General features: G+C 40.6%; 1 protein-coding gene across 2 annotated transcripts in view; it reads right to left on the bottom strand.

Moving 5' to 3' along the window:
• ltn1 (listerin E3 ubiquitin protein ligase 1) overlaps positions 1-25,486 on the bottom strand; it is a 123,630-nt gene that overhangs the window by 65,628 nt on the left and 32,516 nt on the right. For both annotated transcript variants that reach the window (XM_072260606.1, XM_072260607.1), the window contains exons 11-13: positions 18,523-18,564; positions 15,882-16,071; positions 11,941-12,186 (exon numbers count right to left, since the gene is read on the bottom strand). In XM_072260606.1, coding sequence (XP_072116707.1) covers positions 11,941-12,186; positions 15,882-16,071; positions 18,523-18,564 — 478 coding nt within the window. The remainder of the gene's footprint in view (positions 1-11,940; positions 12,187-15,881; positions 16,072-18,522; positions 18,565-25,486) is intronic.

The raw sequence follows: 25,486 nt of genomic DNA, 5'->3' as shown, positions 1-25,486 counted from the left end.
CATAGAGTTTTTTGAGGAAGTTACCAGGAATGTTGATGAAGCCAAGGTAGTGAATATTATTTACAGGGACTTAAGCAAAGTGTCTGACAAGGTCCCACATGGGAGGTTGATCAAGAAGGTTCAGTAGCTCAGCACACAAGATGAGGTAGCAAATTGGATTAGACATTGGCTTTGTGGGAGAAGCCAGAGGGTAGTACCAGATGGATGACTCTACTGGAACCCCGCAGGGATTGATGATGATTCCATTGTTGTTTGTTATCTATTTCAATGATCTGGATGATAATGTGGTAAACTGGATCAGCAGATTTGCAGATAACACCAATATTAGGGTGCAGTGGATAGCAAGGAAGACCATCAGAGCTTGAAGTGGGATCTGGACCAGCTCAAAAAATGGCAGATAGAATTTAATGCAGACAAGTGTGAGGTGTTGCACTTCAGCAGGACCAACCAGGGCAGGTCAGGCACAGTGTATAGTAGTGCACTGAAGAGTGCAGAACAGGATCTGGAAATCCAAACCCATAATTCATTCTAAGTTGTGTCACAGGTTGACAGCATTGCAACAAAAGCTTTTGGCACATTGGCCTTTGTAAATCAAAGTACTGAGTACAGGAGATGGAATGTTATGTTGAAGTTGTATAAGACAATGGTGACGCTTATCTGGAGTACTGTGTGCATTTTTGGTCACCTACCTACAGGATAGATGTAAACAGGGTTGAAACAGTACAGAGAAAATTTACAAGGATGTTGCCAGGTCTGCAGGACCTGAATTATATGGAAAGATTGAACAGGTTAAGATTTTATTCCTTGGTACGTAGAAGATTGAGAGGAGATTTGATAGAGGTATACAAAATTATTTGGGATATAGATAGGATAAATGCAAGCAAGCTTTTTGCACTGAGGTTGGGTGGGACTACAACCAGAAGTCATGGGTTAAGGGTGAAAGGTGAAAAGTTTAAGGGGAACATGAAGGGTAAATTTTTTCACTCAGAGAGTCGAGAGAGTGTGGAGCAAGCTGCCAGCACAAGTGGTGCAGGTGAGCTTAATTTCAATATTTAAGAGAAGTTTAGATAGGTACGTGGATGGGCATGGTGGGCTATGGCCCAGTGCAGGTCAATGGGAGTGGACAACTTAAAAGGCTCGGCGTGGACTAGATGAGCCAAAAGGCCTGTTTCTGTGCTGCACTTTTCTGTGGATTTATGACTATGATTATAATTATTAAAAATGTAATGCCATTTTGTATCATTAATACTTTAAATTCACATTCACCATAACCCACATTTACGGCCTTGCCCGAGTCAAATTAGTTTATACTAATGTAACAAATCATCTATCATGCAGCATAAATGTAACACAATTGAAATAAAAGAAAGACACAGGAGAAAAATTAGGCCATTTGGCTATTAAGTCTGTTGGGACAGCTTCTTTTCACGTTATGTCAATGATTTGGATGTTGGAAATGATAGCTTTGTGGCCAAATTTGTGGATGTTACACAGATAGGTGGAAAGTAATGCTGAGGAAGCCAGAGTCTGCAGAAGGACCTAGTTAGATTAGAAGAACAGCCAAAGAAGTGGCAGATAGAATAAGGTGGAAAGAAGTGTGTGGTCATGCACACTAGTAGCAGGAATAAAGGTGTAGACTATTTTCTAAATGGAAAGCAAATTCAGAAATTAGAGGTGCAAAAAATACTTGGAAGTCCTCGTGCCAGATTCCCTAAAGGTTAAATTGCAGATTGAGTCAGTGGTAAGGAAGAAAAATGCAATGTTAAGATTCATTTCAAGAAGACTGGAATATAAAAGCAAGGATACAATTCTGAGGCTTTATAAAGCATTGGTTAGACTGCACTTGGAGGATTGTGAACAATTTTAGAAACACAGAAAACATACAGCTCAATACAGGCCCTTCGGCCCACAAAGCTGTGCCGAACATGTCCCTACCTTAGAACTAACTAGGTTTTACCCATAGCCCTCTATTTTTCTAAGCTCTATGTAGCCACTCAGGAGTCTCCTAAAATCCCCTATCGTTTCTGCTTCCACCGCCGCTGCCGGCAGCCCATTCCATGCACTCACCACTCTCCATGTAAAAAAAACTTACCCCTGACATCTCCTCTGTACCAACTTCCAAGCACCTTAAAACTATGCCCTCTCGTGTCAACCATTTCAGCCCTGGGGAAAAGCCTCTGACTATCCACACGATCAATGCCTCTCATTATCTTGTACACCTTTATCAGGTCACCTCTCATCCTCTGTTGCTCCAAGGAGAAAAGGCCGAGTTCACTCAACCTATTCTCATAAGGCACGCTCCCCATTCCAGGCAACATCCTTGTAAGTCTCCTCTGCATCCCTTCTATGGTTTCTATGTCCTCTCTGTAGTGAGGTGACCAGAATTGAGCACAGTAGTCCAAGTGAGGTCTGACCAGGGTCCTATATAGCTGCAACATTACCCCTCGGCTCTTAAATTCAATCCCACAATTGATAAAGGCCAATGCACCATAAGCCTTCATAACCACAGAGTCAACCTGTGAGGCAGCTTTGAGTGCCCTATGGACTCTGACCCCAAGATCCCTCTGATCCTCCACGCTGCCAAGAGTCTTACCATTAATGGTATTTTCTGCCATCATATTTGACCTACCAAAATGAACCACCTCACACTTTTCTGGGTTGAACTCCATCTGCCACTTCTCAGCCCAGTTCTGCATCTTATCAATGTCCCACTGTGACAACCCTCCACACTATCCACAACACATCCAACCTTTGTGTCATCAGCAAATTTACTAACCCATCCCTCCACTTCCTCATCCAGGTCATTTATAAAAATCGCAGAGAGTAGGGGTCCCAGGGCAGATTCCTGAGGCATTCGACTGGTCACCGGTCATGCAGAATATGAACCATCTACAACCATTCTTTGCTTTCTGTGGGCAAGCCAGTTCTGGATCCACAAAGCAATATCCCCTTGGATCCCATGCCTCCTTACTTTCTCAATAAGCCTTGCAATGGGGTACCTTATCAAATGCCTTGCTGAAATCCATATACACTACATCTACAGCTCTGCCTTCATCAATGCGTTTTGGGCCCCTTATCCAAGAAAGGATGAGCTGGCATGGGAGAGGGCTCAGAGAAGGTTCATGCAAATAATTCTGGGAATGAAAAGGTTGATGTATGAAGAGCATTTGATGGCTCTGGGCCTGTACTTGCTGAGTTTAGAATAATGAGATTGTGATTTCATTGAAATCTATCGAATATTGAAAGGCCTAGATACCATGGAGAGGATGTTTCCTATAGTGGTGGAGTACAGGACCAGCAAGTGAGCGCATGGCCAAGTGGTTAAGGCTTTGGACTAGAGACCTGAAGGTCGTGAGTTCGAGCCCCAGCTGAGGCAACGTGTTGTGTCCTTGTGCAAGGCACTTAATCACACATTGCTCTGTGACGACACTGGTGCCGAGCTGTATGGGTCCTAATGCCCTTCCCTTGGACAACATCGGTGACATGGGGAGGGGAGACTTGCAGCATGGGCAACTGCTGGTCTTCCATGCAACCTTGCCCAGGCCTGCGCCCTGGAGAGTGAAGACTTTACAGGCGCAGATCCATGGTCTCACAAGACTAACGGATGCCTTATTTATTTTATTTTATTTATTTACAGGACCAGCAGGCATAACCTCAGAATAAAAGGATGTTCCTTTAGAAAAGAGATGAGAAGTTTCTTTAGCCAAAAGTTGGTGAATCTGTGGAATTCATAGCCACAGGCAGCTGTGGAGGCCAAATCACTGGATATATTTAAATCTGAGGTTGATAGGCTCTTGATTAGTAAGGGTGTCTAAGGTTACGGGAAGAAAGCAGAAGAATGGGGTTGAGAATCATGCGAGATAAATCTTTAAACTTTAATAAATCCCTAAGAAAACAAACATCCAATAAAAACATATGCAGCATGGTCTGCATTCTGTGCATACATGACAGTAAGACGACTATTCAACTCTTCTTCCAATACAAGCTACTCCTCTCTCCCAAACAAGAGAAAATCTGCAGATGCTGGAAGTCTAAGCAACACACACAAAATGCTGGAGCAATTCAGCAGGCCAGGCAGTATCAATGGAAAAAAGTACAGTTGATGTTTCGGCCCAATGTTTCCCTAGATGCTGCCTGGCCTGCTGAGTTCCTCCAACATTTTGTGTGTGTTGCTCCCTTCTCTTTCTGTAATGAATACAATAGGTGGGATGTCCAACATCAAGGACACGACCCACCCAGCCAACATACTTTTCGTCCCTCTTCCCTCTGGGAGAAGGCTCAGGAGCTTGAAGACTCGTACGGCCAGATTTGGGAACAGCTTCTTTCCAACTGTGATAAGACTGCTGAACGGATCCTGACCTGGATTTGGGCCGTACCCTTCAAATATCCGGAGCTGCCCCTCAGTTTTTTTATACTACCTTACTTTCCATTTTCTAATTATGATTTATAAATTATAATTTAAATTTTTAATATTTACTATTGATTTGTACTCCAGGGAGCGGGAAGCGCAGAATCAAATAGCGCTGTGACGATTGTACGTTCTAGTATGAATTGTTTGGCGACAATAAAGTATAAAAGTATTATTCGCACTTTCCCTTTGCAATATACAGCTGCATTTTGTTGAAGATGCAATACCATTCCAAAATCTAAAATAGCATGGAGTTTGAAAGGTGGAGCTGGTGCCAAAGTTAAGGTAGATTACTCTGGTGAAATTGGAGATATTATAACAATCCAACATTATCTTCGAGAAAGAGGGAATGCAGATTTAAATATTGGGGTATCTGTGCCATATTGAAAGGAATGGGAGTGCTAAGATGAGTGCAAAGCCTGAGAGACAGACAAGAAAAGTGTTAAAACTATTTCTAAAGAAAAAAGGATAAGGAACCCTGGGCAACCTTAAAGTTCAAAAGTCCAAAGTAAATTTATTATCAAAATACAAATACAGTCACAAAATACAATGGATTCCTGTTAATTGGGACACATTAGGACCAGTACATTTTGGCCCAATTAAGTGGCTGCCCCAATTAGTTTGACTGAGTAACAAACTATGTTTTAAAATGAAATACAGAATAAGAAAACTACCACAGTGTGATAAAACTGTGTATTAGTTCATCATCGTTATCAATGGAGGAATTCATACAGTGTATGCTGCGATGTTCTTTTGACTGACTGTAAATGAAAAAAGTCAGCATAGACACCTAGTGCAGATAACAGACTGCCTTCATACAATGCTTTTGATGATTACTTCCTCCAAATCTCCATTTTCATTGTAACATTCAAGATAAGTGTCAAAACAGCAGTGAGCAGAACTGTTCTGAACTGTCTTACTGCTTATTTCTCACCAACTATCAGTGATAAAAATCACTGCTTTTTGAATACAAGCAAAGGTAACTGATGCTATTTAAAATGTTTACTCTAAGCATGGTGCAGTGCCTAACAGCCACAAGTGCATGCGTCTGACTCTAGTTAGAATCTGTTTGGCAACAGTCTGCTGTGCCAGTTAAGTGGCAGAGTGTCCCCAACAAACAAAGGAAATCCCAGCTATTTTCTCAATTAGATTTTGTTCTTTTGTTAGTGTGTTCAGGAAGGTTTCTTGACACAATATGTAGATAAGCCTACAAGAGGAGAGGTTGTACTTGATTTGGTATTGGGAAATGAATCTGGTCAGGTGTCAGATCTCTCAGTGGGAGAGCATTTTGGAGATAGTGATCATAATTCTGTCTCCTTTACAATAGCATTGGAGAGAGATAGGAACAGACAAGTTAGAAAAGCATTTAAGTGGAGTAAGGGGAATTATGAGGCTAACAGGCAGGAAATTGGAGGCTTAAATTGGAAACAGATGTTCTCAGGGAAAAGTACGGAAGAAATGTGGCAAATATTCAGGGGATATTTGTGTGGAGTTCTGTATAGGTCCATTCCAATGAGACAGGGAAGTTTTGGTAGGGTACAGGAACCGTGGTGTACAAAGGCTGTGATAAATCTAGTCAAGAAGAAAAGCTTACAAAAGGTTCAGAGAGCTAGGTAATGTTAGAGATCTAGAAGATTATAAGGCTAATAGGAAGGAGCTTAAGAAGGAAATTAGGAGAGCCAGAAGGGGCCATGAGAAGGCCTTGGCGGGCAGGATTAAGGAAAACCCCAAGGCATTCTACAAGTATGTGAAGAGCAAGAAGATAAGATATGAAAGAATAGGACGTATCAAGTGTGACAGTGGGGAAGTGTGTATGGAACCGGAGGAAATAGCAGAGGTACTTAATGAATACTTTACTTCAGTATCCACTATGGAAAAGGATCTTGGTGATTGTAGTGATGACTTTCAGCAGACAGAAAAGCTTGAGCATGTACAAATGTTTGTAGATATTATGAAAGAGGATGTGCTGGAGCTTTTGGAAAGCATCGTTGGATAAGTCACCGGGACCGGATGAGATGTACTCCAGGCTACTGTGGGAGGTGAGGGAAGAGATTGCTGAGCCTCTGGTGATGATCTTTGCATCATCAATGGGGACGGGAGAGGTTTCAGAGGATTGGAGGGTTGCGAATGTTGATCCTTTATTCAAGAAAGGGAGTAGAGATAGCCCAGGAAATTATAGACCAGTGAGTCTTACTTCAGTGGTTGGTAAGTTGATGGAGAAGATCCTGAGAGGCAGGATTTATGAACATTTGGAAAGGTATAATATGATTAGGAGTAGTCAGCATGGCTTTGTCAAGGGCAGGTCATGCCTTACTAGCCTGATTGAATTTTTTGAGGATGTGACTAAACACATTGATGAAGGAAGAGCAGTAGTGTATATGGATTTCAGCAAGGCATTTGATAAGGTACCCCATGCAAGGCTTATTGAGAAAGTAAAGAGGCATGGGATCCAAGGGAACATTGCTTTATGGATCCAGAACTGGCTTGCCCACAGAAGGCAAAGAGTGGTTGTAGACGGGTCATATTCTGCATGGAGGTCGGTGACCAGTGGTGTGCCTCAGGGATCTGTTCTGGGACCCTTACTCTTCGTGATTTTTATAAATGACCTGGATGAGGAAGTGGAGGGATGGGTTAGTAAGTTTGCTGATGACACAAAGGTTGGGGGTGTTGTGGATAGTGTGCAGGGCTCTCAGAGGTTACAGCAGGACATTGATAAGATGCAAAACTGGGCTGAGAAGTGGCAGATGGAGTTCAACCCAGATAAGCGTGAGGTGGTTCATTTTAGTAGGTCAAATATGATGGCAGAATATAGCATTAATGGTAAGACTCTTGGCAGTGTGGAATATCAGGGGGATCTTGAGGTCTGAGTCCATAGGACACTCAAAGCTGCTGCACAGGTTGACTCTGTGGTTAAGAAGGCATACGGTGCACTGGGCTTTATCAACTGTGGGATTGAGTTTAGGAGCCGAGAGGTAATGTTGCAGCTATATAGGACCCTGGTCAGACTCCACTTGGAGTCAGTCAGTCAGTGGGTGCCGTCCGAATCTGGGGTTGGCGGCTATGCACCTCCATCTTCTGCGATCTTGTGACAGCACCAAGTACAGCCTCTCCTCCAGTTTGTTCTCGCTGGCAGCCTTGGCACCGCCCACCACTACCCCCGCCGAACTAGAGCCTGAGGCCGTGTCGGCCTCCAACCGCGGCAGCTTCTTTGAGCTCGGCCCTTCCTTAGGCGGAGGCCTTGGGCAGGTCCAGGCACACGGTGCAGCGCCTAAGTTCATCATGTCTCTTCTAACGAGGTGCATAGCATACGATTCGTAGATAGGTGGTGAGGCTTTAATCTCTTCCATGGAAGGTGGCCGTTGGCTCACAGGGAGCTCATCCACCCCTTGTCAGGTCTTGTTTTTTTTAGTCCTGCTGGGTGTCCTCACCAGACTAAGTCCCGTGGGGGAGCCGGCCCAAGTTGCTGACCACTCGACCACAACCCTCGGCCAAGCGCCGGGTGCCCGCCCCCCCCCCCCCCCCCAAATCTCTCCGAACGTCCAGCGCCCGACCAAAAACCATGGTCAAGCAGCCGGCCACCAAACTGGAACCGGCTCAGTTGGAATAGTACTCCACTTGGAGTACTGTGCTCAGTTCTGGTCGCCTCACTACAGGAAGGATGTGGAAGCCATAGAAAGGGTGCAGAGGAGATTTACCAAGGATGTTGCCTGGATTGGGGAGCATGGCTTATGAGAATAGGTTGAGTGAACTCGGCCTTTTCTCCTTGGTGCGACTGAGGATGAGAGGTGACCTGATAGAGGTGCATAAGATTATGAGAGGCATTGATCGTGTGGATAGTCAGAGGCTTTTTCCCAGGGCTGAAATGGTTGCCACAAGAGGACAAAGGGTTAAGGTGCTGGGGGGAAGGTACAGAGGAGATGTCAGGAGGAAGTTTTTTCTCAGAGAGTGGTGTGTGTGTGGAATGGGCTGCTGGCAATGGTGGTGGAGGCAGATACGATAGGGTCTTAAAGAGATATTTAGATAGGTACATGGAGCTTAGTAAAATAGAGGGCTATAGGTAAGCCTTGTAATTTCTAAGGTCCCTACATGTTCGGCACAACTTTGTGGGCCGAAGGGCCTGTATTGTGCTGTAGGTTTTCTATGTTTCTATGTTTAAGAGTTGTCTCGATTAACTGATGACACAATTACCCTGAGATTCATTTTCTTGCAGGCATTCACAGTAGAATAGAATCAATACAATAAAATCAGAACAACGGAATCAATGAAAATCTAAGCACAAAGACTGGCAAGCAACCAATGTACAAAAAAAACAATGTGCAAATACAAAAAAGAAATAAATATAGTAATAAACAAAAATACTGAGAACTTGAATTGTAGAGTCCTTGAGAGTGAGCAAGCTTGTAAGCATAATAATCTTTGAATGAATTTTCCACATACTCCAAGAGAACTAGTAGTTTACAAACAATACAAGCTCAGCTTGCCACATATCACCATGCTGCCATTATAATCCGCTTAAAATACTGCTTTTTGAGATATCTCAATTGCTGGATCATAATGACTAATGTTCAACTGTACTTGTGCAAGCAAGTTCCAACCTTAAATAGACTTAATTAATTACTGTACATGTCAAATGACAGGTGCCAGTCCTACCATTAAAAAGCCCAATAAACAATATTAATAGGGCCAAGTCAGATTACATGTATTACCAAATGGCAGTCACAGGAACCTCATTTATGCCTATCCTCAAAGGATAGGCATAAATGAAGTACTTAAACCAAAGCTTCTACATTCCTTTCCTGGTCTATCAAGAGCTAGATCCCTGATCCACAGATATAGAAGCTGCACAGTTGGCTCTGGCCACGGGCTGAGGGTATGTGGGAAAAGCTGTCAACATTTGCTCGCTCAATTAAACTTACCCTTGAAGAAATGTTATGAGGTATCAGGTAACAAGGTCAAGTTGATAAAGATCAAATAATGTATAGGCATTACTACGCCAACAACTGAGGAACGATAACTTAGGCAAGATTTCAGGGAACAGAAAAACTTGAGATATGCCTATCAAAATTGCCATCTTATGGAGAACTGTTAAAATAATGGCAAAAAAAATCATTGTTTTCTTTTCTGCTTTACATCACTCAGCAAAACTATATATAGTGATACTCCAATTTAGTTCTAACAATCATAAAGAAATCCTTAAGCACACATTTCATATTTATACAGATATAATCAAGCAATAAACTCTGTGTCACCATTTATCTATTAAATAAACCTAATTTAAGCCAACTATTCCATGTCCTTGATCAAAAAGAATTAAATCCTAACAACAGTTTCGAGAAATACAAATATAGTGGACTCTGGTTAATTGGGTCATCAGTTAATCAGGGTAGCTGCTTATTTCAGACAACTTTTAAAGAACAGAAACTAAGTGAGAAAATAGCCAGGATTTCCTTTGTTTATTTGGGACAGGAAACTTGCAAAACAGTTGCTAATTAGATTTAGTCATGTGCAGTTGTATGGCCATTAGACACGAGAGTGGACAATTTTAAAATAGTGTCAGTAGTGTGTGTTCATTTTTTTTAAAAAGTGATTTTTGTCACAGATGGTTGGCAAAAAATAAGCAGAAATAATTCAAAACTGTTTGGCTCACTGCATTTCAGCATCCCAGCTTGGAAATGCCAGAAACAGCCGGAAGTGAAAATGAAACAATTTCACCACTGCAACAAGTTACAAACTACAAAGAATTTGAAGCTATCTACAATCACCTTGAATGTTACACTGAAAATGAAGATTTGGAAGATATAGTCATCAACAGAATTGTATAAAGAAGTGCATTATCTGCACTTGGTGTCTGTGCTTTATTTTGTTTATTTACAGTTGAAAGAATGTGATGCAGATGAATTCCTCTGTCGATAAGTATTAGGAACTAACGCACAATTTTATAGTACAGTAGTAACATTGATACTTTTCTAATTTGTTCTGTATTTCATCAAAATAGATCACATGTTACTTAGTTTGTCTTTTTTATGCCTTTTTAAATAGCTCTATAAAACTTCAGCTAATTGGGGCAGCTGCTTAAATGGGCCAAAATGCACTGGTCCCGATTTGTCCCAATTAATCAGAATTCACTGCATAAATTAAACCTTGCTAGATGGAACATTTTAAAAACATTTTTAAAATAAGAACGACTAACTTTTATATGAAGATGTTAAGTTTGGTAAACACAGCTATGGTGTCAGTGAAGGTCAAGAATAAATTGCACAACCAAAGAATGGAAGATACCAACAAACAAAGACACCTACAGTTATATTACATTGTCCAAATGCAGCAAATTTACACTATCTATTGAATAATTATAGAAAATAAAAAGTTACAAAAAATCTCTGAATTGATCCTCGAAATAAGATCAAAATTTAAAGGAAATCTAGAGTCATAAAGAAAAACAGTTTAGAAACAGGCCCTGGGCCTACTACGTCAACACTGACCATCAATCACCAATTTATACTCATCCCACATTAATCCCACTTTTTTACACTCTTCACACTTACATTCATTCCCTCAAGATTCTACAACTCACTTGTACGAATCACGCGCAATTCTGAATAGCCAATTAAACTACCAAACTTTTGAATGTAGGAGGAAACTCACATAGTCACGGGGAGAATGTGCAAAGTCCTGAAAGACAGCACCGGGTCAATTTTGAATTCGGTTGTTAGTGCTGCAAGGCAACAGCTATATTAGATGAAGAATAAATGCTCGATTTGGCAGGGGGTTTCCTTAGAAAGCAAAATGTTCTTGTAGTTTGTGTTATGGAAGTCTTCTCACAGAAAGGACGGCACAATAGTGTAGTGGTTATTGTAACGCTATTACAGTGCCAATGACCCAGGTTCAATTCCGCTGTCCTCTGTAAGGAGTTTGCATGTTCTTCCTGTGACCACGTGGGTTTCCTCCGGGTATTCCAGTTTCCTCCCACATTCTAAAGGTGTATGGGTCCGTAGGTTAATTGGTCACATGGGTGTAATTGGACAGCATGGGCTTGTTGGGCTGAAAGGGCCTGTTATCATGTTGTATCATTAAATAAACTCACAACATTTTAGTTGAGGAAAGAGAAAAGTAAAGTATAAAGTTGATCTCCACTTTATCTTCTGAACAAGTGCCATGTAAAAATAGTTGTACTGTTCAGCAGCATGTCTAGTAATCCAAGTTAACCATATTCTGTTTTGGTTTACAAGATGTTGGTGTCCTCATAAAATTGATATGGATGATTAAGAAAATTAATAAAATGTTGGCCTTGATTACAGGAAGGATAGAGTGCAATTGTAAGGAGATTTTTCTACAGCACTTTGGTGAAATTGCTTTTGTGTACTACATGCAGTTCTGGGCTCTTTAAATAAGAGGCACACAGTATGCAAAGTTCACTCGAACATGATGGTGCAAGGTAATGCAATAGTTCAAATAGAATAGACCAATATAACATAGATATTGTATGTAAAGCTAATTGTTTGAAAATCCATTGAAGAATAACTAAGCTTTACCCGAGAGATGAGTCTTCTCTTGGCTTTGGGCACAGAGCTGGAAGATAGTGAAAAGAAGATCCTCAGCTGATGACATCTGCAAACATCCTTTGATGGAGCAGAAGAAATTAGATGCCAAATCACAAATGAAAGAAAGTGATGGCTCCAGAACTCCAGTTTTAGTGAGGTCCTTAGAGAGATTGCTTGAAAGTGCATTGTGGAGTCTGTCAATTATTCTTTCGATATAAATTTCGGCAATCATGAACTCTAAAAACAAACAGTAAATTGAAATTATTACAATACATCACCAAGATATATCCTTTTGATATCAAATTCTAATGTTGGCTATTACACAATTATCAACAAAAGATTCAAAATAATTATAAAGAGTTTTTTCTGACAAAAATATCCTTAGTTTTGGTCTTTTGAACCACACTGTAAACCAGCTGAGTGAGTGGGCTGGCTTCTTATTCCATGTATTTATTAACAGTGATTTTACATTGACTGCTACATGGCACACAAGTAATCTAACATGATTTACTTTGAAGACTTTCTATTAATCCAAGTAGAGTAAACGGGATGGTTCAGTGGCTCAATTTAATATCAGAGAAGTTACACAGTATGCAACATGAAGGTTATCTCCTTAACAGATCACAAACTCACAATATTGGTATTTAGTACTTGCATTCTAATGTAAAAGAATATATTTTTAACAAATCTTTTGAAACTATCATAAAAAAAGTCAGTCATGTTCTAAAGTGGGGTGACAGAGGTGTTATTCTTTGAAATAAGTCAGCACTGGCCATATATTGCATTTTCTGAGAAATGTTTCCTATTAGGACTTTGAAATACTCTTGCTGGTTACAGCATGATGTTCAAAGTATTGTAAAAAAAATTACTTAGACGTGTTTTTGTCATGTACTTGAAAACTTACTATCTAATGATATGAAAGGAAATGGAAGTTGTTAGTATACTTGGAAAAGTTTGTATCTACTGTACAAGAGTTAACAACTCACAGGAAGAAAGCAGTGGGAATAAATCATGACTAAGTGAAGTAAAAGAATTTACAGCACTGACAAATGTTCACAAATGTGGTGAAATAGATGTTATATTGCCTTTTGTTATCCACTTGGACAATAAGAGCTCTATTAGCAACATTAGTTACAAACAATGATAAAAAAGTTCAGTTAACATTCCAATGTCATACAGTAAGTCTGTAAGCAATCTAAATTATTAGCTCATAAACTGAAAGGCTATCATAAAAAATAATATAATCTTCTTTACCACTACTGTAGTGTTGCATTAAACAACACAAGACATTTATGTTTATTTTATAATTTCAATTCCATTAAAAAAAATTGAATGACGTGTTTGGTGACTAGTTGGCAATTAACTTTACTGCTTCCCAGCTTTAAGAAAAAATAACTTTTAAATAAAAACAAGAGATTCTGCAGATGCTGGAAATCCACAGCAACAGATGGAACTCAGTAGGCTGAGTAGGGTCTATGGCGAGTAATAAACAGTCGATGTTTTGGAGGAAGACACTTTATCAGGGCTGGAGAGGAAGGGGGAAAAAACCAGAACAAGGTTGGGGGGGGCGAAGAAGGAGCACAGGCTGGAAAGAAAAAGGCAAAAGCAGGCGAGGAGGAAGCTAGGTGAATAGGGGAGGGATGAAGCAAGAAGCTGGGAGATGATAGGTGGAAGAGGTAAAGGGCTAAAGAAGGAGGGATCTGAAAGGAGAGGAAAATGGATTATGGAAAAAAGGAAAGGAGGAAGGGAGGTAACGGGCAGGTGAGGAGAAATTGCCAGAAATAAGAAAAAACGATGTTCATGCCATCAGGTTGGACACTACCCCAATGGAATTTGAGGTGCTGCTTGTCCAACCCGAGAGTGGCCTCATCATGCAGTAGAGGAGACCATGGACTGAGATGTTGGAATGGGAAGTAGAATTAAAATGGCTAGCAACTGGGAAAAAAACCTTTTTTGTGGCAGACCAAGTGAAAATGCTCGATAAAATAGTCCTCAAATTTACGTTGGGTTTCACTGATGTAGAGAAGGCCACATTGGGAGCACCTGATACAGTAAACCAGTATTTCATTCAGAATACCATTTAGTAGCCAGTGTATATTGTTGTACCTGATACTGCTGTTGAGAGTTACCACCTTCAGTAAAGGACATTCTGCTGATAGTTCCACCTCTGTTGCTTGCTCATGTTAAGCAATGCAAATGAACTAACTAAACACTAAATAAAGAACACAAGAATTTGAAAATCCTGCAATTCAGGTTCTTGGAGTCGATTCCATTGATCAACTCAATCTGTACATTGTCTCAATTTACCTGTTTTTGTTCGAAATGCTTGGTGGGTACTTCTACAAAATGCTATCAATCCCAGTCTTAAGAATATTACAGCTCAAAAGGTTCTTGTCAGACAAGAAAAAATGGTTTATGTTCGTGGAATAATATATATTTTATGTGCGGAAATGGAGCTTACATCTCCCATCTACATAATTAGTCAGGATCTTGCTATTTGGGTGATGTTTTTGCTGCTGTGAAATATACACAAATTTTATTTTTCCATCTTGAGTCCAGAAATAAACGGATCATTTCAGAAGGGGCTCTTTTCACAACAATTTTATTCCCAATGTATGGTTTTTCCTGGAACCATCAGAGAAGTTTTAACAATGGTGTAGTTTTAGAAGGATCAAGTATTGACACTGCTGGTGCTCTTTTGCTTGCTTATATTTTTTATATAATCACTTACTTGTGCGTGTCATCGACCTTGGAAGGAAAAGTGGAAGATCAGATTATTATTTAAATGGTAAAAGATTGTAGCATGCTGCTGTGCAGAAGGAGTCATGCTTGTGCATGATTTGCAAAAAGGTGGTTTGCAGGTGTAGTAGGCTATCAAGAATGCAAATGGGACGTTAGCCTTCATTGCTTGAGGGATTGAATTTAGGAGCAGTGAGGTTATGCTGCAACTGTACAGGGTACTGGTGAGGCCGCACCTGGAGTACTGCATGCAGTTCTGGTGTCCTTACTTGAGGAAGGATGTACTGGCTTTGGAGGCAGTGCAGAGGAGGTTCATCAGGTTGATCCAAGAGATGAGGGGGTTTAGACTATGAGAAGAGATTGACTTGCCTGGGACTGTACTCGCTGGAATTCAGAAGGATAAGAGAAGATCTTAGAGAAACATATACAATTATGATAAGGATAGATAAGATAGGGGCAGGAAAGTTGTTTCCACTGGTAGGTGAGACTAGAACTAGGGGACATAGCCTCAAGATTTGATGGAGTAAATTTAGGATGGAGGTGAGGAGGAACTGCTTTTCCCAAAGAGTGGTAAATCTACGGAATTCTCTGCCCTATGAAGCAGTGGAGGCTACCGCAGTGGATATATTTAAGACAAGGTTCGATAGATTTTTGCATAGTTGGGGAATTAAGAGTTATAAGGAAAAGGCAGGTGGGTGGAGCTGAGTCCATGGTTAGCTACACACACACATACACACCATCTGTTTGTGTGTAATTGTTCAGAGAGCTTTCAGTAATTGTAATTTCATTAGTCCTGTATTTTGTTTACAAGTTTCTCTGCAGCCTGTACAACATCACTGTATCTTTTTCACAAGTTACTCCTCATCACTAGAAGGTTCTTTATCTGTCTAGTCTGAGATAGTCTTTCAGACAACTTTTTTATTTTCCGCTCTTTGTTCATTCTTCTCACAACACCTAATAAAAGGCTGCTACCCCCAAGTTTTATGCCTCATTCTTGATGTCCGAAGAACCTCTGGATCATAACATCACCAGATCCAACAATCCCCTTGTTCTGATTTCCTTCAGAGAAAATAAATTATCTTTATCCACCATATTAAATCCATATTAAAATTTTTAAAAGCTTGTCCAGTTAAGATTACTGAACATGAGGAAATAGTTTTAAAGAGCTCATGTTTGAAGAGTTCTGTACTCACCATTGTTGGTATGTTTGGATACAGCAAAGCCAAGTAGCATCAAGTTACTCGAGTCAGGTTTTCTTGGCGAAGAACCTGCTGTCACTTCTATTGCACAGAGGTCATCAGCTAACAAGACCAGTTTCTCTCCCAGAACATCTCCTTTTAACCAATCAGCAATAGCAACATACTTGACTGGATCTGCACAAGCCTGAAACAAACAGGTTGGAAATAAAAGTAGTACAAAGCAAAGCAATGTACAAATGGTATATTGGCAGTATTAGAATAGACTACGTCAATTCAGCACATTCTCAACCATCCAGCATCAGTGGAGAACAAGGGGTGCCAGCTGAATGAATGTATCAGTCACATGAGAGTTGCTCAACAAAAAAACAGATTATATATTAGTATTCTATGTACAAACGTATAATCCTTTAAAGGAATTTAAAGGACGTCCCGTTGCCTTTTTAAATAAATATGTTTTGCAGAAGGAATTTAAATGACGTCCCGTTGCCTTTTTAAATAAATATGTTTTAGACTGCAACTCTATATTTTAAGGCTGAACAGTTTTCGAATAAATCTTGTACAGTAGTTTAATATTCTTGAAAATTTTTGCCAGTTGCATGAGAATTCCCAATGCACAAACATCGGAAAAACAATTGTTCACTATAATGCAATTTGTTCTTTTAAAACAATATTTATAAAAATTTGAATGTACTGTAAATCAGGTTAGCTAAACAGTTTCATTGTAAAATTGTTCACATGTACAGTGGTATGCAAAAGTTTGGGCACCCCAGGTCAAAATTTCTGTTACTTTGAATAGCTAAGCGAGTGAAAGATGACCTGATTTCCAAAAGGCAAAAAGTTAAAGATGACACATTTCTTTATTAAGCAAGATTACTTTTTTTATTTCCATCTCTTACAGTTTCAAAATAACAAAAAAGGAAAAGGGCCCGAAGTAAAAGTTTGAGCACCCTGCATGGTCAGTACACCCCCTTTTGGCAAGTATCACAGCTTGTAAACTCTTTCTGTAGCCAGCTAAGAGTCTTTCAATTCTTGTTTGGGGGATTTTCGCCCATTCTTCCTTGCAAAAGGCTTCTAGTTCTGTGAGATTCTTGGGCCGTCTTGCATGCACTGCTCTTTGAGGTCTATCCACAGATTTTCGATGATGCTTAGGTCAGGGGACTGTGAGGGCCATGGCAAAACTTTCAGCTTGCGCCTCTTGAGGTAGTCCATTGTGGGTTTTGAGGTGTGTTTAGGATCATGATCCTGTTGTAGAAGCCATCCTCTTTTCATCTTCAGCTTTTTTTTTTACAGACGGTGTGATGTTTGAATTTGCTGGTATTTAATTGAATTCATTCTTCCCTCTACCAGTGAACTGCTCTCCATGCCACTGGCTGCAACACAAGCCCAAAGCATGATTGATCCACCCCCGTGCTTAACGGTTGGAGAGGCGTTCTTTTCATGAAATTCTGCACCCTTTTTTCTCCAAGCATACCTTTGCTCATTGTGGCCAAAAAGTTCTATTTTAACTTCATCAGTCCACAGAACTTGTTTCCAAAATGCATCAGGCTTGTTTAGATGTTCCTTTGCAAACTTCTGACACTGAACTTTCTGGTGAAGATGCAGGAAAGGTTTTCTTCTGATGACTCTTCCATGAAGGTCATATTTGGGCAGGTGTTACTGCACAGTAGAACAGTGCACCACCACTCCAGAGTCTGCTAAATCTTCCTGAAGGTCTTTTGCAGTCAAATGGGGTTTTTGATTTGCCTTTCTAGCAATCCTACGAGCAGTTCTCTCAGAAAGTTTTCTTGGTTTCCAGACCTCAACTTGACCTCCACCGATCCTGTTAACTGCCATTTCTTAATTACATTATGAACTGAGGAAACGGCTACCTAAAAACGCTTTGCTATCTTCTTATAGCCTTCTCCTACTTTGTGGCCATCATTTATTTTCAGAGTGCTAGGCAGCTGCTTAGAGCCCATGGCTGCTGATTGTTGGGACAAGGTTTGAGGAGTCAGGGTATTTACAAAGCTTTGAAATTTGCATCACCTGGCCTTTCCTAACGATGACTGTAAACAAGCCAGAGCCCTAACAAGCTAATTAAGGTCTGAGACCTTGGTAAAAGTTATCTAAGAGCTCAAATCTCTTGGGGTGCCCAAACTTTTACATGGTTTCATCCTTTCCTTTTTTTCACTCTAAAATTGTACCAAACAAAAATAATACACTAATCTTGCTTAAAATGTTGAAAAGAATGTTTCATCTTTAACTTTATGACTTTTAGAGATCAGTTCATGTTCTACTCACTTAACTATTCACAGTAACAGAAATTTTGACCGGGGTGCCCAAACTTTTGCATGCCACTGTACTTAAAGTTTCAGTTATGCTTGTAGTAATCAATGTAAATTATTTTACGTAATTTTTATTAATATTGACTACAAAGAATTCTTTAGCTCAAATTTGTTTCAATTTGATTATTTTTAAGTAAGACGCCAATGATATTCACAAGCATGGCTTAAATTGTCTGCTAATTCTTTGAAAACAGAATATATATGCACTTAATAACACATTAAGTTTATAAAAATAATAATATCAAGTTTGTAATTTTATTGCTAATGAAGTTATATTCTGAAATTTAGCACAATGATATATAAAAAGTTACCTTTTCTATAACGTGAAATAAGATGAGCCATCCTTGTTCCATCTAGAAAGGAAAAAAAGGTTAATTCAGTAAAACGTAAAATTACAACGAAGTTCATTTTTACAGTTCCATCAGAGCCTGTCATGGAAGCTCAAACACACAGGATCACAAGAGGCTGCAAAGGGCTGTAGACACCACCTGCTCCATCACAGGCACAACCCTCCCAACCTTTGAGAACATCTTCGAGGTGGTGCCTCAAAAAGATGACATCCATCACGAAGGATCCTCGCTATGTGAGATATGCCTTCTTCTCTTTTCTTTTTAAATCTTTTTATTAATTTTTCCAAAGTTATAAACAAAATAACAATGTTGATACAAAGAGATTGGAATAATCTTATTGTTTATAAACATATACAGAAAAGATTTCAGGTATAATAGACTTCCAAACTCATGATGTAATTAATCATAGAAAAAAAAAGAAATAAAAAGAAAAAAATACAAAGAACCCCCCCCACAAAGAAACAAAAAAAAGGAACTAAATACTAAACCCAAAAAAGCAAACGGAACAAAACAAGGCTAGACCAACATCTTAAATCGAACATGTTCAGTAATGTCGTCAACTCCGCTCCTCTATTCATATATTTTAAGTTAATAAGAAGGATTCGGAAATGTCAAATTACATCATAAGAAAATGTTGAATAAATGGTTTCTAAGTCTCTTCAAAGTTAACCGAAGGATCAAAAATATCACTTCTAACTTTTTCTTCTCATTACACCATCAGGAAGGAGGTACAGGGGGCTGAAGACTCACACTCAAAAGTTCAGAGACAGTTTCTTACCCTTGTCCATCAGATTTCTTAGTGGCACATGAACACTACATCATTATTCCTTTTTTTTGCATTATTTATTTGTAATTTACAGTAATTTTATGTCTTTGTACTATGTACTCTTGCTGCAAAACAACAAATTTCACATCATCTAAGTCAGTGATAATGAAGCGGATTCTGAAACAAACACTGACGTTTCAGAGACACCAAATAAAAGTAAATAAAGGGAGAAAAGCTTATTTAGGTAGTGTAAGTAAATGCTTATTCAGAGTGATGTATATATGCAGAGTCTTTAAGCAGGTGTAGGTGATGCAGAAGCAGAGGTTTATAAAGGAAATCTTAGCTAGAATCAATCAGGCATATCCGTCAATGATGCGAGAATAAAGAGTGAAGAAAAGGTCTAGAGCCAGAGGCTATAGCACTCTGTAGGGAGAGAGGGACTGCAAAGCAAAGACAGAATCTGAACATGCTGAGGAAAGTTTAAGATTTAGGATATTTAAAGATCCAGACCTAATATTAATCAACATGGAGAAGGAGAGAAGGTTAAGTGAGAACTAGCAAATCTAAACTTTGGATGAGTTCAACTTTGCAGGTTACGGAAGATGTTCAGTACGTAAACAGGAGTGATAAAGGTTTCAGCAGCAGATGATGCGAGTCAAAGCAGACCTATGCTACAAAAGTTGACATGGCCAATCTCTGATGAAGAAGTGGAAAGAGTCAAATAAGAAAACCAAAGTTATGAGCAGCCTATTAATCCACATCAAATGGATGGAAAAACAATGGAGTATTTCCAGGTCAATAAGCAATCTGCAAGGCTTGAAGGTGTTTTGACTGTGATGACTGTATTATAATTTCAAACTATAAATAATGTTGTAATACATAGTGTTGAAACACTTTAATATTGTACTACTATAATCACTGAATAAACCAGATTTGGAAAAAGGTAAAAAAAAAAAGGGTGAACCCTTGAAAAGAGTCAGGCCCTGAAGGTGTACCTAGCCAGCTACACACTGAAAACCTGCGCCGACTAAATGACTGGACTTTTCACGTACATCTTCCTACCTGCATACAGACAGAGCCTAAAAAGCAAAGCTCCAGAGATCAGAACAATTATGAGGTGATTGCAGGAGGCAGAGGAATAATTACACAATTGTTTTGAGTCAGTGAACTGGGTCGTGTTCAAGCACTCATCTAGAGATCCGAATGAATACACCATAGTGGTAACGGACTTTATTAAAACAGCTGTGGATGAATGTGTCCCCACTAAATCAATCAGAGTCTTCCCCAATCAGAAGCCCTGGATGAACTACGAGATCCACAATCTGCTGAGGGTCAGATCAGTGGTATTCAAGTTTGGTGACCAAGAAGGTTACAAGAGGTCCAGGTACGATCTCTGGAAAGCCAACTCATGAGTTAAGTGGCAATTCCAGACTAAATTTGAATCAACAAAGGATGCTCGACAGTTATGGCAGTGCTCCAATACTATCACCTCTTATAAAGTTAAATCAAATGACATAGGCGTTTGACTGTAAGAACGTGGAGGAAACATCATGAACCCCCACATCTTCCAATGATCCTTTGATCTCAGTATCTGAGCTGATGTGTGGGCTACGTTCAGGAAGGTGAATCCAAGAAAAGCATCTGGACTGGACAGGGAAACTGTCCATGTACTGAAGACCTGTGCTGACCAACTTCTGGTGTGTTCACTGATATCTTTCACCTCTCGTTTCCACAGTGTGGGCACCCACTTGCTTCAATCAGGCTTCAATTATACCAGTGCCCAAGAACAGCGTGGTAACCTGCCACAATGACTATTGCCCAGCTGCACTTACATCCACAGTGATGAAGTGTTTTGGGAGGCTGGGGATGAAACATATCAGCTCCTGCTTGAGAGGCAAATTAAATCTGCTCCAATTTGCCTACCTGAGTAACAGGTCCTCAACAGGTGCCATCTCATTGGCTCTTCACTCAACCCTGGAACATCTGGACAGCACAGATGCAAACATCAGGATGCTCTTTATCAATTACAGCTCAGCATTTAATACCATCAACCCCTGAACATTAATCAATAAGGTCCAAGACCTTGGCCTCAATACCTCCCTGTGCAATTGGATATTGGATTTCCTCACTTGTAGACCCCAGTCAATTCAGAATTGGCAACCTCTCCTCCACGATCTCCATCTGCACAGGTGCACCACAAGGCTGTGTGCTTAACCCCCCTGCTCTACTCACTTTACATGTATAACTGTGACACTAAACACAACTCCAACACCATATTCAAGTTTGCTGTTGACACCACTGTCGTTGGCCAAATCAAAGGTGGTGTGAATCAGCATACAGGAGGGAGATTGAAAATTTGGCTGAGTGGTGTCATAACAATAACCTCCCACTCAATGTCAGTGAGACCAAGGAACTAATTGTAGACTTCAGGAGAGGGAAACCAGAGGTTCATGAGGCAGTCCTCATCAGAGGTGGAGAGGATTAGCAATTTTAAATTCCTGGGTGTTACTATTTCAGAGGATCTGTCCTGGACCAGGCACGTAAGATCAATTGCGAAGAAAGCACAGCAGCGCCTGTACTTCCCTAGGAGTCTGTAGAGATTCGACATGACATCTCAAACTTTGACAAACTTCTATAGATGTGTAGTGGAGAATGTATCAACTGGCTGCATCATGGTCTAGCATGGAAACACCAATGCCTTTGAACGAAAAATCCTACAAAAGGTAGTGGATTCAGCCCGGTACATCACAGGTAAAGCCCTTCCAACCATTGAGCCCATCAACATGAAACACTGTCATATGAAAGCAGCATCCATCAAAGATCCTCACCAATCAGACCATGCTCTTTTCTCACTGCTGCCATCAGGTAGAAGGTACAGGAGCTTCAGGACTCGCAACACCAGGGTCAAGAACAGTTACCAGCCCACAACCATCAGGCTCTTGAACAAAAGGGATAACCAAACATACTTGCCCATCCATTGAGATGTTCCCACCACCAATAACCTCACTTTAAGGACTCTATCTTGTTATCTCATGTTCTTGTTATTTATTGCTATTTACTTATATTTGCATTTGCATAGCTTGTTGTCTTCTGCACTCTGGTTGATCCTTCATTGATCCTATTATAGTTACTATTCTATAGATTTGCTGAGTACACCTGCAGGAAAATTAATCTCTCGGTTGTATGTGATGACATATATGTCATTTGATAATAACATTTACTTTGAGCTTACTTTGAACTTCCCATCTGCTTCAAAAGGGCAGCAATCATATCAGTACCGAAGTGAGCTGCCTCAATGATTATCAAACAGAAGCACTCACATCTACCATAAATAAGTGTTTTGAGAGGTTGATTACAGCTAAAATTAACTCCTGCCCGAGCAAGGACCTGGATCCACTGCAAGTTGCCTAAATGCCACAATAGGGTCTACAGCAGTCGCAATCTTATTGGCTCTCCATTCTGATTTGGAGCATGTAGAAAACAGCAAAATATATGACAAGCTGCAGTGTATCAATTACTGCTCAGCATTCAATACCATCAACCCCTCTGTATTAATCACCAGGCCTCTAAATCTGGGCCTCCGAACCTCCCTCTACAACTGGAGCCATAACTTCTTCATCAGGAGACCACCATCAGTATGAATCAGACAGAACACCTCCTTGCTGACAGTCAACATAGGCACATTCTCAAAAATGCGTGCTTCACTCATTTCTCTACTTTTTCTCCACACTCATGACTGTATGGCTAACCACACCTCAAAGGGCATCTATAACTTTACAGATGGCACTCTTGGTAAAATCTCAGATGGAGATGAGGAGTCATGCAGGACTGAGATAGATCAGCTGGTTGAGTGGTGTCACAGCAGCAACATCACACTCAATGTCTGCAAGACCAAGGAACGGGTTACGGACTTCAGGAAAGGGAAGTCAGGAGAACACACCCCAACCCTCACTGAGGGGCCAGCATGGAAAGAGTGAGCAGCTTCAAGTTCTTGGGTGTCAATATCTCAGAGGATCTATCCTAGGCCTAACACCCTGATGCAATCACGAAGACGACACGCCAGTTATTATACTTCATTTGAAGAGATTTGGAATGTCACCACTCTTGCAAATTTCCATAGTTGTACAGTGATGAGCATTCTGAACAGCTGCATCTCGGTCTGGCATGGAGCCTCCAACGCACAAGATCGCAGGAGGCTGCAGAGGGTTGCATCATGGGCACAACCCTCCCCATCATCGAGAACATCTTCAGGAAGCACTGCCTCGTGAAAGCGGCATCCATCATTACGGACCCTCACCGTCTGGAACTACTATCAGAGAGGAGGTAGAGGAGCCTGAAGATCCACACAGCAATTCAGAACTTGCTTCTTTCCCTCCACCATCATATTTAAGAATGCTCCACGATCACTACTTCATTATTCCTTTTTATGTACTATTTATTTATTTTGTAATTCAGGGTAATTTTTTAATGTCTTTGCCTTGTCCTATTATGAAAGACAATAAACTTCATGTCATGTTACAGCCATAATAAAGCAGATTCTGTTTCTGGTACAAAGTCATATATTTCCATACACTATATTCTATATATTTGATACATTAAATTGAATTCTGTTGGTCCAACCCCACTGAAACAACAAACTACCACAAACATATCACCTGCAGAACCAGAAATGGCAACACACCCATCACTCTTATACCTCCATCAAGAACGCTTACCGTGCCATCCCACGCCCGTACTTTGGCAAGTCTGATCACTTGGCTGTACTCCTGTTCCTAGCACATAGGCAGAGACTAAGGACCACGGTGAGAACCATGAAGATACAGTATGGTTGAGAGAGGTCGAGCAGTGTTTAGAGTACTGATTTGAATTGGTGGACAGGGTCATACTCAGAGAATCATCTTTAGACCTGAATGAATATGCCACAGCCACCACCAACTTCATCAACACCTGTGTGGATGAATGTGTTCCTTTGAAATCATATCATGCTTTTCCAAACCAGAAGGCCAGAACCCAACAAGAAATCCAGATACAACCTATAGAAGGCCAGCATAAGAGTAAAAAGGCAATTTCTTGTGAAATTGTAGATACAATTGGATGGATAGCAACTGTGGCAAGGCTTGCATGACACTACTTCCTGTGAGGAAGAACCTAACAATATAATTAGCAGTGATGTTTCACTCCCTGATCAATTCAATGTCTTTTATGCATGTTTTGAATGGGAAAATAACATTACTTTTGTGCGAATCCCCACAGCATCCAGTGACCCTATGATCTCCGTCTTGGGGGCTGGAGTGTTCCTCACAAGGCGTCAGGCCCTGATGGTGTACCTGGCAGGGTACTGAAAATCTGTGCCGACCAACTTGCTGGAGTGTTCAAGGGCTTCTTCAACCTTTAGAACACAACACGCTGGAGGAACTCAGCAGGAACTCAGGCCCGAAATGTTGACCGATCTTTTCCACGGATGCTGCCCAACCTGCTGAGTTTCTCCCGCGTGTTGTGTTCTAGTGTTGCTTTGACCCCAGCATCTGCAGATTATTTTGTGTTTACTTCTTCAACCTTTCACTGCTGTGGTCTGACGTTCCCACCTGCTTCAAAATGGCAGTGGTTTTACAGGTGCCCCAGAAGATCAGGGTGAGATGCCTCTGTGACTATCATCTGGTAGCACTCATATCTAATTGTGATGAAGCACTTAGAAAGGTTGATAGTGTCTAGAATTAACTCCTGCCCGAGCAAGGACCCAGACCTGCTACAATTTGCCTGCAGCCACAACAGGTCCAAAGTGGATGCAACCTCATCGGTTCACCGCTCAGCTTTGGAGCATCTAGATAACAGCAAGACATACATCAGGCTACTGTTTACCAATTACAGCACAGTGTTCAACAACATCACCCCTTCAGTACTAATTAACAAGCTTCAAATCCTGGGCATCTGTACCTTCTTCTGCAACTGGATCCTCGACATCCCTATCAGCCAGTGCAGATCTTCTCCTCACTGACAAACAACACAGATTTAATATGTCACCAAAGACTCTTGCAAATTTCCATAGATGTAATGTGGAGAGCTTTCTGACTGTTGTATCAGCGGCAGGTTTGGAAGCTCCAATACGCAGCAGTGAGGGGCTGCAGAGGCTCAGCATCATCACAGGCGCAATCCCCCCAC

This window comes from Mobula birostris, chromosome 6 (assembly GCF_030028105.1).
Source record: "Mobula birostris isolate sMobBir1 chromosome 6, sMobBir1.hap1, whole genome shotgun sequence".
Taxonomy (NCBI): Eukaryota; Metazoa; Chordata; class Chondrichthyes; order Myliobatiformes; family Myliobatidae; genus Mobula; species Mobula birostris.
The sequence above is the reverse complement of the archived record's forward strand: the minus strand, read 5'-3'. Positions and strand labels throughout refer to the sequence as shown.